Genomic DNA, 15,930 nt, shown 5'->3' with positions numbered 1-15,930 from the left:
GCTCTTCCTCTTGCCTCTTCATCATCATCATTATTATCATCATCATCATCTCCAGTATCATTATTATCAACAGAAAGTCTCATCGATGTTAGTAAAAAAAGGTAACCATTTTGTTGATTAACTAAGGTTAAGGTTAAAGTATAAAACAAGCAATTCAGGTTTATCTTGTAAACACTAACATCTTCAAGTAAATACGTCAAGCAAGTTTTACCGTTATAACGGTACGGGTGGGACTCAATGACGATGATGATGATGATGAAGAAGAAGATGATGAAGACGATGAAAATAATGATGCTAAATATAGAAGATCCTAGGTTGAAAATTTTGGTACAAAAAAAGCGCTCATTCCCACCTTCTTATGACACCTAAAATTTTCCCCTAACAAACCCAAAAACTCGCCCCTTCCTCCCCTCTATTGAATTAAAGGGAACAACTTTACTGACCTTATCATCATCATCTTCATGTTTGTTTCTTGGATTCATCTTGAGGATGAAACATAAACAAGTTGACGCGATTCATTTCACTGTTACATTAACTGTATCTGGAACTTGATCAACCTCATCTTCAGCCCCTTCCACTTTTCATCATCATCATCTTTATCATCCTTGCTCTCTCCCTGTCGAAGTATAAAAAGCTCATTCCAAGTTTATCCAGGTTCTTATGTGATTCTTCATTAGTGTGAACATCGGACAATTTTCCTGCGACCATTTTTTTCCAATTAATCTCAATAGCTTATCCAAGGTAAATACATTTCTTTTAATTGTGATCTGTAACTCACCAATTTTTACAATTTATGTTGCAATTTAAATACATTTTAAGTGTTTTATTGATCATCTAATCAAATTTGGATACTTTTTTCTCCTGATTTTAGTTGTAACTAAAAACAAAAGCCAAAAATGTGGACCCGAAAGGAATATATTTTGTTGATTGTTTCATCAATCGTCACTGTTGCCTTATCAGCCAATTCACCAGCCACAAATTCAAATGGATCCAATAGGCAGGCAGGAGCTGCTGCTGGAACTGGAATCTTAAATGTAATTTCATCAATGATTCCAGGTGCCATCGGAAATGTTTTACCAATGGTTTTACTTTTTGGATTAGGCGCTCTTATGGTACCAGCTCTTGGTTTAGGTCTTCTCCTCAGAGAAGGCAGACGAAGGTAACATTACAGTTTTTATTTTTAGCTTTTGTTTGTTTTGATTTCTTAATTTCTTAATTTTAATTTGTTTCTTTTTTTCTTTTTCATCTGACCATTCATTATGTTTAGTGAGCCATACTTATATCACTATCGTTCATTCCCTTCATTCAAAATCAACACATCTGCACTTGTTGATGGCGCTTCCGATGTTCTCGACAGAGTAATGAAAGCTTTAGACAATGTTGACAAGAAATACAACTAAACTGATATTCCAGTCGACTGTTAATCTAAAACTGATTTAAGAGCTTTCATTGTTACTTTTTTTGGACAACATCCATTATCATCATTATCACCACCGAACAACATAAATCAAATTGTCCTATCCATCTTTAATTGGAACACTAACCCATTGATAGGGTCCCACCGAAACAATAGAATTAACTATCGTTTTTCTCATCTTTTTGTACCAACGAAAATTATGTCAAAAATCATCTCGCCGAGATTTGATTTCATTGACTTTTCTTAATTTTTTGTATCCTAGTGGAAATTGTAATTTAACCTAAATTGCAGTTTCCACGTCTTTACTTCACTTTTCTCACCTTTCTCATCATTTTCTGACATTAATTTAAATTAAATTATTTTTGTTTTTGAAAAAAATCTTTCCACAAAAAGGATTGTTTTTTCAATGTTTATTAGAAGTTCAATTTTTAACAATTGTTGAAATATTCAATGGTATCCATTGTTTAGCCCATTCACATTTATCGACTAAATCACTTTCCATAAAATTAGTTATGTGATCTCGCAAGATATTATTTTGACATTTAGTTAGAGATAGATGATATTTCTGTAGCCTTTCTTTGTCTCCTGAAGATTGGTATTCAGCTTTGAATAGAGCATGATGAACGTGGTGAACACTTATGAAGTAAATCAAACTTTGCCTTGTTAAAGGTATTTGGTTAGATAAAAGACTTGTTAAAAATAATTCAACGACTTCTAGATCGTTTAAATATGGGTAAATTAAACTCTCAATTGAGATGTAAAGATCTTTTGGTTGTAGGTTTATATAACGCAGTGAAACTGAATAATCGGAAAAGATTTTCTTCTTGAAATCAGCGTTTGACTTTGGCTTGAGAAATATCAACAGGTAATTAATGAAAACTGGATCTCCAAATGACTCGGATTCAAATTGTTTCATGAATAGATCGAAAAAGTGTAAAATTGTTGAAATGTGAGGTAATTTTTGCTGAGGATCAGATATGATTAAATTATCTTTGTTAATAATTTGAAGGCATCCTCGAAGGTGATGAGAAATGGCATCTTCAGCAAATAATCGATCATCAATCAGGAAAATTGTTGAAATTAAACAAAGAAGAGTTTCTTGTGGTATCATGGATGTTAATAGCTGATAATTGGTGTTCATTATGAAATAAATGAATCCTAGCGTTCCAGTGAGACTAGAAATTTTATCATCATTGGTTGAATCTTTGTTAGTGTAATAATTGATGATTGGATCAAACATCCAGATATTTGAATCGAAACTTGAGTGTTTGAAGTAAATTGTTTTGACATTATCAACTCCTGTCATCTCTGCATCACTGAGTTCAGCTAATTTTTTAAGAATAGTTGAGTTGAAAATTATTAGGTTGAGAAGATTTTCCTTCATTTGAACATCTTTTAAATGATATAGACTGACTAATGACAAATTATAAAAAAGCTGTTCTTCATTGATGATCACTTTTAGCGAGGAGATACACAATTGGTACAAAAAAGTAAATTCAATTTGCGTGAAGATGCTTTCGTCTTTAGATAGACCAACAGCAATAATTGATTCAATATAGTTGAGAATGTGTTTATCTAAAACAATCCTTGAAATCATTTGTGGGATTTTAGTGAATTCAGCGGCACCCAATAACGATTCAATAAAGAAAACAACAGAATCATCTTGAGCCAAATCAACAAATCTTATCTCAGAGCCACCAAAATAAACAGCTCCGAATGATGGTAGACTTTTTGCATCACGAAGGGTTCCATTTTCGAAATTTCTGGATTTAAGTGTGTATGAACACTTTCGCAACTTGGTGCCTAATATTTTCATGATTTTATCACTTTCAATTAATGGCTGCAAAAGATTGATGATCAAAGATGTAGGTTTACAATCAGCTTTAATCAGAAACTCGATGCAAGTGCTCATCATCATTAAAGTATCAAAAGGTGGAATGATATTGATATCAACCAAATCTCGAACTGACTGGAATAATACAGATTGAACGAGAGATTCGTAGCCACGCTTGAATTTAGTATCCTCATAAACAGCCCAAGTTAAACATTTCACTAATGTAGACGCATATTGGAAATCAAATTTATGATTTGCTGATGTTAAAGTGCAGCAATATTGAAGCTGTCGGTAAATCACTGGGTAAACTTGGTTAAAGCAATCTTTTGCTGGTTCAATCTCAGAGTTGGAAAGTAGAATACACCAGACTCTGAGTGTTTCGATAGCGATCTGAAGAATATTAACACGCTTTAAACTTGTCAATTCAAGTCGAAAACAATCTGGATCCAGGGTTAAATATGACTGAAGTGCATCCCATAATCGAATATGTGAGTTCATGATCTTTATACAATTTGAAGAATCAGACATCAACAAGCGAATCAATTTCAACGCTTTTGGGGATGGATTGCCATAAATTGAATTATTGGCAAAATCTATCTTAGGAGGAATGAAATTTGTTACAATTGTTTCAATCAGATACGGACAATCAACTATTGATTTACAAGATTCAACGGAATGTCTTGCTATTCTTATCAAAATTTCCATAATCTTGTTGAAAATAGTTGGATCTTGCTTATATTTAATGTTGTTGTCTAAAAGGTAACGAAGTCTCGGAAGAGTATCGAATCGGATTAAACCTTTTATCACGTCAATCTTGACCAATTGATCGTCTTTGAGTTCATTCAAATCGATGTTTTTATCGAGATCATCTGGGTTGATGAAAAGAAAATTGTTGTAATGGATGGTAACTGGGAAAAATCTATCAAGACAGGCTTCATCAACCAAATTATTACAGATTAAAGCATGTAAACAGATTATAGCTTCTCTTATTATACTTTCGGATGTATCATCAAGACATTTACGAATAGATTGGACAATTTCTGTATTATCCAAAACCTCCTGAGCCAAATGTGCATTGAAGAAGTTGTCATAGAACCCTTTATGAACTTTATCCATCAATTTGGCCAATATTTTAAGGCCAATAATTTTCTGCGCGTCGAAGCTACTTTGAATGAAAGTATAAATTTCAGGTAAAGAATAGCCAGGCCTATCAGGCTCATCGCCGTGGTGATAAAGTCCTTCTTCTGTTGATTTATTACCATCCATTACAATATTGCCGGAAAAATCAAACCTAGCATTGGCCGTGGTTGATGCATTTTCACTTTCTTTAACTGGTCTGCACCACTCGAGTTTCTCTTCTTCAACAACATCCATATGAAGCCAGTTGTGTTCTTTAATTACATTCAAAGGTATTGGTAAATCGTCGTCAATTTTGTCCACTTCCATCTTTTCTTCAATATTTGTAGACGATGTTTTCGCAGATTCATTATTGCTTGATTGCTTTCGCTTTCGTTGCTTCAAAAATTCAATCTGATCTGGTTTAAGCTTGGACAGTATTTCCTCTCTCATTGCTAGAATTTGTTCTGAACTCATATTGCCAAGTAATTTATCATTTTGTTCTTTATAGTCAGCACTTTCACTAGTTCCACCATGAGTGTTAGATGATTCTCCGCTTGATTCAATGGTTGATACTTCAACCCTACGAGTTGGTTTGGGAAAAGCAGCTTTAACCTTTTTGGGGAATGAATAACCGCAGAAGGTGCTGGTATTCCGTTCAATTATTGGCAGTTCACCAAGTGCAGATTCTACATCAAGTGTAAGAGAGCCGATTTGTTCTTTAGGCACATCTTGAACTTTGTTTTCTGATTTATCATCACTCGCGTAAGCCTTCACAACTTGAGAAACACTGGGCTGTATTTTACCAGCCTCTTTCATAGCTAAAAATTCTTGTTGTGCTCGAAGTAAATCATCTTCATCCTCTTCAGCGGCTGGCCTTGGTCTTTGAGGAAACATTTTGTATCAATTTTCTTTTGAAAATAAAGAAATAGAGAAAAAAAAACAATTAAAATCATATTTGAAATAAAAATGCATACGAGCTATCATAGTGTTTCCTTTAGAGGCTTGCAATGATCTATAATTGCTGTTTTGATAAAATCTGACACGTAAAGGTGTTGACTGTTTAAATGAAAATATTCTATACAGTCGAGATGAAAGGAAAATTGGATGATAATTTATTAAATAAGCTAATTTGGCTTATATAAAGACTTTCATGTTTCTCCCGCAAAACAGATTCAAAAGAAAACATTACAGTGAGCTGATTGGGTAAGAGCTTGAAGAGATGGTATACATACATTGATGGGGTTTGGATGTTATTGTGATTAAAAGACAATTTAATTGTTGAGCGAAGTTGATGATAGAATAGAAATTATAATAAACAAAATACAAAATAAATTAAATAAACATCTGAGATCAGCTGGTAATGAGGAGGAGAATAACTAAACGTGTTCATATGAATGAGGCAATGTGAATTCAACTGACCAATCAGAATTGTTAGCATAAATAAGAAATTTTCAAACTATCGAATCTCTTTTGAGTATTATTTTTGCTTTAAATCATGTTTATTGAAGATTTAAAGGGACAAAAAAAAAGATACAGATCTTATTGTCAGTAAATGTTATACTTTGTTCCCTTGTTTAAACCTTCCTCCTTCACCACGGACCCGATTCATAGCATGTTTATGTCTTGACTCATGTAAATATTTTCTTCGCGTTGCTGGTATTTTACCCTCTGCTTCCAATTTGGCGCGAGCTTGACGTCTTATCAAAATTCGGTGATATTGCTTTGCATTCACATAAAGAGGTTCCTCGTCACACATTTCAGGGGTTGCTTGAATAGGTATCCTTTCGGTGGGTTGCATGGCACCATTAGCATCTGCCATTATTATATTTGGATTGGCCGCTGCCGGAGTTGTGACAACATTATCAGCAGGAATTTGTGACCAAACATAGATACAAGGCCATGGAGCCTCTTGAGGAAGTTGTGACATTTTAAATTTAAGGTAAAGGGAAAGGGTTCACGTGCAATAAAAAAAGTTTAATCAAAGACAACTTAATTAAAAATAATAGCAATTACAAATAGAAACTTGACACAAAATGATATTTGTGTTAAACCAAAAACTTAGATGGAGCTACTGGGTAAACAGCGCATTATTCAAAATTTCAAGCTCCACCTTGACGATTAGATAACGTTTTTGTAAAATTACATAATTTTGTTTATTATAATTAGCTAATTTCATTGTTTTCAATCAAATTTTATCTGTTTGAAGGGTTATATTGAAAATTTTTGTATGTTTCATAGTCTGGTTGTATGAAGTATTGAACTATGTTCAGGTAAGTAATTATTTTCAGTTGAAACCAGATCTAGAAATTTTTACCACTTTTTTACCATTAGGCGTTGGAAGTAAATTGCATTTCTGGATTACTGTGTGTTTGCCATGTGAAAGGAATTGCTGGTTAACAAAGTAAATTTGAAACAATTTATAAATAATGTTTCCTTTTCTATTTGTAATTGTTCGTCAAAAATTTGAAACCAGGCTGGAAGACAAGTTTACTGAATAAATATTGTGATGATCAATGTTTTAGGAGATTACTGTCGTAGATATTTCCTGGTAAGTTTACTTTCGAGTTAAAATGTAACGCTGGTTCTGTAAACAATCAACATTAACATCAATTATAAAGACAGTCAAAAAGAATCAGATTTTCTTTCTGTCTCATGGGAACTCAAATTGAATCGTAAATGATTATGATTTCGGAAATTCTTGGCTCAAATTGGAATAAAGATTGACTCATTCATCCATTATAAATTAACAACCTGACTGTGAGATGCATAACAACTATTAATACAAAACAACTCATGTGTACAATTTATCGGCTTTCAGATTCTATTAGCTTTAGATATAACCAGGTGAAGGCAGTTGATAGGCAAAATTTACTGTCCTTGATACTATGAAAATTACGAGTGTCTAGAATCATTTAACATGTATTATTATAATTCATTAGGATGGCTTGGAACAATTTAAATTAAATTTCAGATGAACGTAATATTTGATCTACAAAACTCGATGTTTAATTTACAAACCATTGTTATGTTTAACTAAATTCAAGAGACTATTTACTAACAAAGATAAATTTATTTAATTAAGATTGTAACAGTAAGGAGTTTATTATTTAGAGTAAATATAATTTTATTGTTAATGAATGGGTTTCTAATCAATTGTAAATGTTTCTTATTATTAATTGTATCAACTTAAGAATATTCAAGGTGTTATTTAGTAACCGTCCCTCTTATTTGATGCGCACTGCGCAAATTAATGGTTTCCGCCATTTTAGATTTGGGTTTTTTTGAAAAAACTCAATGTTGATAAAATATTTTAAAATTTAGTTTATTAAATTCTTTCAACTAATTAGACCCAAGTTTCAGTCATTTTAATCATGTCATCATCTAATAGTTACAAATGGAAAAAGAAAGATCGTAAAAGAAGCCGCAAACCTTATGATAGACCTTACAATGAGGTAAGTTGATTTGTTGGTGTGGTCTGGTTTTTCAATGCTTTAACCTTACATTCTTAACCTGTTGGTGTATGTGTGTAATGGTTAAGATTATAGTTATAATTAATATCGGTTTTCTATTTATTTTTTTGCCTATTTTTTTCGCTTTCTCTGATCTAATTGCTTGCCTCTTTTTAACGATATCTTATTATTTTATTTATCTTCCAGCAACCATGGTATTTGAAATACAAATTTGAGAGTTACCTGCCCAATTGGGTTGTGAATGTCAAGAATTATTTTCTCACTAATGTGGCAAATGAGAACGACGAAGTTAATATTAATGAAGAGAATGGTAGATTTGAAGAAACTTTATTGGACTCGAGACCGGCTACCGCACCGGGTGCAGGAGATAACGAGGAAAACGAAGAGGTAGAGGAGGAAGAAGAGGAAGAAGAGGAGGAAGAAGAAGACGCTGAAGACGCAGAAGACGGTGAAGAAGAGGAAGAAGAAGATAAATTGGATGTTCCCGACACCGAAGAAGAAGAAGTTGTCGCCGAGGAACCTCTGGTACTTCCTGTCAAAGAAAAGAGTAAATATGACTTCAAAGATACACTCAATAAAATTGAAAAATCTAATAATTTAGGCAAATCCGAGTTGCCTTTAAGCAGTAAGGTTTCAACTTCCACTGCTCCAAGATTTTCTGGTAAAAGAAAACTTGAACTTGGCCCCATTACAACTCCAACACCATCAACATCACGTGGTATTGCTAACGAGGTCAGAGACGAAGAAGGATCTTCGTCCAGTGAGAATACAGCTTCATCCACCAGTGGCTGTTCATCTTTAGTTCCATCTAATAATTATTTACAGAAGCTGTCTCATCCTTTGGACAAGGACAGGACTGAGCGGCTAAGAAAGGAGCTTATGAAAAATACGAGGGACGTTGGTGTTGAAACAGACAACAAGCCATCGTTAAGTAATAGAGACGAGAATAGATCTCTTTTATGGTCTAACTCTCCTAACTCTCGATTTAATGTTTCCAAATTTACCTCACCTACAAGTGTTTTGTCCCGTGGTATCAATTCGCCTTATTATGAGGGTAAGACCACGTTTGGTGGCACATCAGCCAAGCGAGCTCGGCTAGCCACCTCTTTCAACAAATTAATTAGTCCAACTAGTAATAATAGTAATACCAGTCTTAAGATCCAACTCAACCGAAGCAGTGATAATGGTAAAAAATTGAATTCTGAGGACCTTCTTAGTGATGCTGCTAAGCGGATATTAGCTAATATTGAAAAAATTTCATCACCTTTAGAAGACGCTAAGAAAATTCCTGTTTATGGAACTATTGATACTAATAGATACCTTAGTGAATCTAGGAGATCATCTATTAGAACACCTTATTCTAGGCCTGGTAAATCATCTGTTCCTTATCCTTCTATGAATCCTCTTATTCCAATTGATAAACCTCAACTTAAATGGGCATCATCACCTGTTGAAACTGATACTGTTGATAAAGCTGACACGAGCACAGCATCCCAGCGTGAGGTTGGAGCATCACTTGGTTTCTCCTCTGGTGATAGAAATAATGGAGGTGGCGGTGGTGGAAAGATTAGAGCAAGAATACGGAAGAATTCTGGAGACTCTCAAAAGCTATTTGAAAAGATTCAGTCCCCTGAACTTCCAAATGTCCCATTGAATATAACTAAACTGCCCTCTTTCAGCTTTGCGAAATCCTCTGTTGAATCTACACCAGTTGCCTCATCTACTCTGGTTGCCCTTAAAAAAGCAGAGGATCCATCCAGCCATCAAGGTGACAATACTAAAAACATCAAAGAAGCTGAGAATGCCGATACAAGAGTCAAACCTACTACAACTATAGAAATTGTCGAAAATGAAAGTGAGAAAGAAAACAAGGTTCATAAATCTGACTTCTCAGCTACTGTGCCTCTTAAGGAACAACCTGTTAGCACAGATTTATCAAGTAAAACTGCTATTCCTACAGCTACCAAAACAGATTTTCGTGAATTATCTAACAAGGTCATTCTGGATAAAATGGTTGTGCCAAAATCTGATCCTATTAAAGAGAATACCAGTGGCTCCCAGATAACTGTCTCAAGGAGTAAAATTTCAGCTGATGCTGCTTTGGCTGCAGTTGAGAGTAATTATGATAATCAAGGAATTAATTTCGGAGACGTTACCAAAAGTGACTCTAGTAAAAAATCAGACCAATCAAGTAAACCTATAGAAAAGGAAAGTTCAGAAGTTAAAGAAGTTCCTGACAAGGTTCTCAAATCTGACTCAACTGTGCCTACCAAGGAAAAACCTGTTAGCACAGATACATCGATTAAATTAGCTGCTTCATCAGCTGTTAAAACAGATTCAAGTGAACTAAGTAAACCTCTAGAAAAAGAAAAGACCGAAATTAAAGATGTTTCAGACAAAACTGACAAGCCTGTAGATAAAAATGTGGCTAAAGCTAATGAACCATTGTTTAGTAAATTTAAACCTCCACCAGGATCATGGATGTGTGAAGAATGCTTTGTGCAGAACAAACCAGCTGACCTCAAGTGTATCGCATGCGAAACTGTTAAAAAAGGAGCTAAGCCTGTATCTACATCAACACCAGTTGCGGTCAAACCATTCTCATTTCCAGCACCAACTAGCTCTACAGTATCAGCTGATGATGGGTTCAAAGGCTTCGCCAGCACAACTAAATCAACAGAGCAAAGCTCATCTTTCAGCTTTAATAAACCTATTGCCTTCGGGTTCAGCAGCTCTGAAACTTCTAAGACTATAACTCTTACTAGTAATTTCTCTTCAACATCAACTACATCTACCCCAACAACCGCTAGCTCACCAACAAGCTCTTTTGCTTTTGGAAAGTCAACAGCTTCAGATAACAATTTAAAAATGTCTACTGGTTCTTTAGGCGAGTCTTCACAAACAAAAATATCGTCATCAGGGTTTTCATTTGATCTAGCAAAACCAGTTATTAGTACAACTGCTTCAGCTTCGACTGTTACAACAGCTTCAACAGCTCCAGCATTCACTTTCGGAAGCAGTTCATCAGCAGGAACAACATCAAATTCGGGATTTACTTTTGGACAAGCACCTAAAACTACCCAAAGCTCCAGTTCTTCTGGTTTTGTTTTCGGTTCTACCTCTTCAAATGCGCCATCATCTCTTGCCTCACCCGGAATTCAATCAAATGCTTTCGGTCAGAGTTCTACATTCTCTTTTGGCGCTTCACCATCAACATCTCAAGCTAAACAACCGGCATCGACAAGCTCAAGCAATTTGTCTATTGCATCTACCACATCTACCCCTACAACCGCTAGCAGCGCTTTTGTATTTGGGAAGTCAACAGCATCAGATAACAGTTTAAAGATGTCTACTGGCTCTCTAGGTGAATCTTCCCAACCAAAAATATCATCATCAGGGTTTTCATTTGACTTAGCAAAACCAATTAGCACAACTGCTTCAGCTTCGGCTGTTACAACAGCTTCAACAGCTCCAGCATTCACTTTCGGAAGCAGTTCATCAGCAGGAACAACATCGACCTCAGGATTTACTTTTGGACAAGCACCTAAAACTACCCAAAGCTCCAGTTCTTCTGGTTATGTTTTCGGTTCTACGTCTTCAAATGCGCCATCATCTCTTCAATCAAATGCTTTCGGTTCAAGCTCTTCATTCGCTTTTGGCGCTTCACCATCAACATCGCAAGCTAAACAACCGGCATCATCGACAAGCTCAAACAGTTTGTCTATTGCGTCTACTACAGCAGCTTCTACTACTGCTAGCAGCACCTTTGTATTTGGAAAACCTACAGCATCAGATAACAGTTTAAAAATGCCTACTGGCTCTTTAGGTGCACCTTCCCAACCAACCATGTCGTCTGGATTTTCATTCGATTTAGGAAAATCGATTCCCAGCACAACTGCCCCAGCCTCTACTGTTTCAAAATCCACTGCTCCATCATTTAGTTTTGGAAGCAGCGCATCAACAGGAGCTGCATCTTCTGGAGGATTTACGTTTGGGCAGGCATCAACCCCCCAAAGTTCTAGCTCTTCTGGTTATGTTTTCGGTTCTACGTCTACAAATGCGCCTTCATCTCTGGTCACATCTGGAATCCAATCCAATGCTTTTGGTCAAGCTTCTACATTCGCTTTTGGCGCTACAGCATCTACATCTCAATCTCAACAACCGGCACCATCAGCAGGCTCCAGTGGTGTTTTCACTTTTGGCAGTTCCGCTTCCACTAATCATACTCAACCAAGTTTGGGAACAAATCCATCCGTGCCTCCGATTAACTTCGAGACTCAGCCTAATTTCAACTTCCTTAATCAGACCCCTACCCAGGGACAGCCTTTTACGTTTTCGTAAGTTAATCAATTTTTTATTGTTTATTCGTCACTTATAACCTTGATTCTAATCAATTCTCTCTTCTCTTTTCTAACAGCGCTGATACGTCTAATACGGGTGCCGTTGCTGTTCAGCGAAATTTCAAGAAAGCTAAAAGAAGACTTCCACGCAACTAGGCTCATCAAATGTCTCTATGATATCTGTTTGTTTATCTTTCCCCCTTCTACTCTTTCCTTTTCCTCTTTTTCTCTTTCTCGTTGAATTTCCATTGACAAATTAATAAACAAATTAACTCTCATCCAGTTCTTTATTTATTGTTCAATTTTCATCAGTTTTTTGCTTAGTCAATTATCTCATTTCCAAAAAAATCTTGGTTATTAAAGACTCTGCCCTATGATAATGGAAACATTTATATCTTCCCCGTCATTTAAAGAGATTAATCAACTTTTCAAAGTGTTGACAAACTATTGTTTCAATATTTTTATTAATTTTAATTCGGGCTTTTATCTCACGACCGCCCAGCTCAAGACAATAATGTAAAATGTAATATCAAATAAGTGAATCATGATTATTATGAACTATAGTCAACAGTTACCTTTGAACAACATCCACGGAAATAAAATGTTGCTTGAATAACTAAATTATTGACAAATTGTTTATTGATTTAAATATTAATAAAGATATCAACAAAATTTGAACACATGAGCATTAAAACTTAAACCCTTTAGTTTTCAGGTCAACTCTGGCTGTTTCAATCTCACGTTTCAATTCCTGGCATGCATTTTCACAATCGTTAAAATTTAAAACTCTTTTGAGTACAATGGCAAGTGAAACTAGGCCAAACACAATTATCAAATAAATAGGTGATAAGAAAATGTGGAATCGAGTTTTATCAGGTCCATCCCGAAAAGTATATAACATTGATAACCAGAGAACCAGAGAACTCAAGATGACGTGGATTAATTTGAACATGATTCAATCACTATCTAGAGTTGTTTAGTCAACAAAATATAGAGTATATCTAGATAATAACAATTTATTTGTAAATAAAAAACACCATAGAATAAATGATGACTAATTAATTGAAAAATAAATTGGGTTTTTTTGAAAATTTTAATCTTTCAACGCTTACTGTGTTGCCATTGGAGACAGAATGATGTGCGCATTTCAAGTTGTGGAAAGCCTCAAATCAAATTGCTGTGCATCTATCTTGTTAGGTTTATGTTTACACTGATTGTTTTAGTCAATTTTGATAAGATTTGTTGTCATTTTATCCCTCTTAAGAGTCACTGAATGATGCTCAGCCTTGTATTTCTCTGAATTTTATGTTTTTATTTGTCATCTGTGTTTCATGAGTCCTAGATTAACCTGACCAGTGGAACCTAATACTTTTTAAGACAATACCAATTGTTTCATTATTATTGACCTGAATATCATTTTATTTTTAACCATCAATTCACTACTGTTTCTTTTTGAAACAATGAAACGAGATGTTGGATAGTTATGAGGAGAATGAATTGATCTGGGATGAAAGTGATACTCGCCTATCCAACCTAAGTGATAAACAATTGCCCAGAGTGTCACAAAAAATTCCACCAACAACAGCATCTAACTCTAGCTTGGAGAAAAGTTTATCCATTTGTTTTTCTGATATATCCTCCATTAGTGGTCCTCAAGAAAACAGCGATTACAGTGATGAAAGTCATAATACATCTACAACCTCCATTGTTAAACCTGTGGTTCATTCGAGTCTAAATGGTGGAGATCATGTAGACGATGAAGATTTGGGCCCTGCTCTTAATTTTGATCTTGATTTTGATTCTGATGGTGATAGAAACATCAATGGTTTTTCAAGGTTAACTCAGCTAACTTGTGACTCGATTTCTTCTTCATCAATATATTCTTACAGTGGTGATGACCGTAGATCAAAGAGTTACAATAATCTAAAGGATTTAGATCGAGAAGCTCGGGTAACATCAACAAATCTTCAACTTGCTAAATGGAGAGATGACACAATCAATTGTGCCACTCCAAAGAGAACAGGTTATCGTGTAACCTTCGAGATAATTTCCGCTCGCACTGTTACTACAGGATCTCCGAGTGGTGTTAAGAATAGACATGTATCATACACAATCATTATTAAAAGATGTCCCGGTCTAGAAAGCCAACCTGGGGTTATTGAAAGGAGATATACAGAGTTTTCGTCTCTTTACATGGGTTTAATGAAAAGATTTCCCATTTTGTTGAAAGACTTCATTTTTCCAAAAAAAACATTGGTTGGCAACTTTTCAAGTCAAATTATTAGGGAACGAAGCTTTGCCTTTCAAAGTCTTCTTACCTATTGTTTATCAGTTGATGAATTGCGAACCAGTCGACCGTTCATAGATTTTCTTCACGCAAAGGAGATGATGGAAGTAAGACGAGCCCTTAAATCACGTAATTTCGAAGACGCTGGTAACATTTTAGAAAATTGTTATTTTATTCAAGAGAAAATTACTCTCCAAGGAGTTAATGATCAAACCAGTGCTCAAATTTACCAAATATTGATTCTTCTGGTGGCCTCCATGGAAGTCGCTGGTAGTCCACAGGAAGCCTTAAATTATGCTGAAAAAGCAATCCCAATGATCTTAGAAACCGATTTTTATGATCATCATGAACTGACCGTGCCATTTTTGCGTTTAATTGAACGATTATTCGCATGCTCAGGAAAACCAATTGATGCCTTCGCAAGGAAAATAGCCCAGTTGAAGGAGAAAGGAATCAAAACTGATAAATCGCCAAATTTGATTGAACTTATTGTAAAAAAGGATTTTACTAATTTAACCTGCCTTCGGTTTTTCTAATTAACTATCCAACAATCACCTTGAATCATTAATCACCCAATCACTAATATTCATGAAATCAATATATGCACATTGTAAGTTTTTCATTTAACATACATCAAACATTCAATTCGCAGTAATAACATAAATAATCCCGTTTCTTTTTTTATCAACAACAGTAACTCCAAAAAAATTCTGTCAATATTATCATCTTCATTATCTACTCCATCTAGTATTATATTTAAAGTAATCATTTGATCACAATGCCATTTCTAATCTAACCAACATTGCCATAGTTAACTTCAATGATTATTTGATGGCTATTCTACATTTTTTTCTCATGACTCATGTAAAAAAGCGAAATTGAATTTATTAAACATTAAATTAACTTTTTATTGTTCATACTGTAATAACAAAAAAGTGATATCTCAATCAGTCTTTTAGTACAAATGAAAATCCTTCAAAAAGAGCAACAAAATCTCATTGTTACCCAAGCATTTGAAAACCTTGTAATGATTTTCCTCTCTTTTCACCTTTTGTATTTATTACACTGACTTAATTTCCCCTTTTTCACTTAATTTATTTATATATATAATATTAATCTGTATTTGATCTAGTTCAACAAGCATCACTATTAGCCACCAATCTTAATAATCAAAAGCTCACAAACTTGTTTATTTGAGCTTCTAATCTGACCAAAACACAAGATAAATCTTTCGTGTTACCATTAAGTGTCCATTTGAGCATCATTTGAGTTTGAACCATTTATTGTCTGTACTTTGTCCAATTTTAACAATTGTCTTACCTTTTCACATTCCCATGAGTTGTCAGACAATTAGCATTCCGATATTATTATCATTTTAATTGCTGTTAGGATTAAAACAAGAACCATTTTTTTTCCTAATTCAACTTTGCAACTGCTTCAGGCTGATTAACTTGATTTTGAAC

At 34.7% G+C, this 15,930-nt stretch overlaps 6 protein-coding genes across 6 annotated transcripts; 3 read left to right on the top strand and 3 right to left on the bottom strand.

The window, feature by feature from the left end:
* The first annotated feature begins 670 nt into the window (after positions 1 to 670).
* Positions 671 to 1,809, top strand: LOC107367727 (uncharacterized). The gene is made up of 3 exons (XM_015935481.2): positions 671 to 741; positions 872 to 1,159; positions 1,268 to 1,809. Exons 2-3 carry the CDS (start codon positions 897 to 899, stop codon positions 1,398 to 1,400), a joined length of 396 nt encoding a protein of 131 aa, XP_015790967.1. The 5' UTR covers positions 671 to 741; positions 872 to 896; the 3' UTR covers positions 1,401 to 1,809.
* A 3-nt stretch (positions 1,810 to 1,812) lies between these two features.
* Positions 1,813 to 6,360, bottom strand: LOC107367726 (uncharacterized). Its single transcript, XM_015935480.3, has 2 exons — positions 5,603 to 6,360; positions 1,813 to 5,278 (listed from the first exon to the last, which is right to left on the bottom strand). The coding sequence occupies exon 2, from the start codon at positions 5,262 to 5,264 to the stop codon at positions 1,839 to 1,841; it is 3,426 nt and encodes a 1,141-aa protein (XP_015790966.2). The 5' UTR covers positions 5,265 to 5,278; positions 5,603 to 6,360; the 3' UTR covers positions 1,813 to 1,838.
* Nf-YA (nuclear factor Y-box A) lies at positions 5,460 to 6,360 on the bottom strand. Its single transcript, XM_015935482.3, has one exon. It carries the CDS (start codon positions 6,295 to 6,297, stop codon positions 5,926 to 5,928), a length of 372 nt encoding a protein of 123 aa, XP_015790968.1. The 5' UTR covers positions 6,298 to 6,360; the 3' UTR covers positions 5,460 to 5,925.
* Positions 6,361 to 7,637: 1,277 nt separating this feature from the next.
* Positions 7,638 to 12,458, top strand: LOC107367670 (uncharacterized). Its single transcript, XM_015935407.2, has 3 exons — positions 7,638 to 7,822; positions 8,027 to 12,177; positions 12,258 to 12,458. Exons 1-3 carry the CDS (start codon positions 7,742 to 7,744, stop codon positions 12,334 to 12,336), a joined length of 4,311 nt encoding a protein of 1,436 aa, XP_015790893.2. The 5' UTR covers positions 7,638 to 7,741; the 3' UTR covers positions 12,337 to 12,458.
* A 343-nt stretch (positions 12,459 to 12,801) lies between these two features.
* Positions 12,802 to 13,278, bottom strand: Dpm3 (Dolichyl-phosphate mannosyltransferase subunit 3). The gene has a single exon (XM_089265933.1). It carries the CDS (start codon positions 13,130 to 13,132, stop codon positions 12,869 to 12,871), a length of 264 nt encoding a protein of 87 aa, XP_089122059.1. The 5' UTR covers positions 13,133 to 13,278; the 3' UTR covers positions 12,802 to 12,868.
* An 82-nt stretch (positions 13,279 to 13,360) lies between these two features.
* On the top strand, positions 13,361 to 15,384 carry Snx21 (Sorting nexin 21). The gene is made up of 2 exons (XM_015935408.3): positions 13,361 to 15,077; positions 15,162 to 15,384. Exon 1 carries the CDS (start codon positions 13,651 to 13,653, stop codon positions 15,001 to 15,003), a length of 1,353 nt encoding a protein of 450 aa, XP_015790894.1. The 5' UTR covers positions 13,361 to 13,650; the 3' UTR covers positions 15,004 to 15,077; positions 15,162 to 15,384.
* The last annotated feature ends 546 nt before the right edge of the window (positions 15,385 to 15,930 follow it).

The sequence above is a fragment of the Tetranychus urticae genome, chromosome 1 (assembly GCF_039701765.1).
Source record: "Tetranychus urticae isolate SD_2017Ah chromosome 1, NJAU_TeUrti_SD_1.0, whole genome shotgun sequence".
NCBI lineage: Eukaryota > Metazoa > Arthropoda > Arachnida > Trombidiformes > Tetranychidae > Tetranychus > Tetranychus urticae.
Note: the sequence above shows the minus strand (reverse complement) of the source record. Positions and strands in the feature narration are given on the sequence as shown.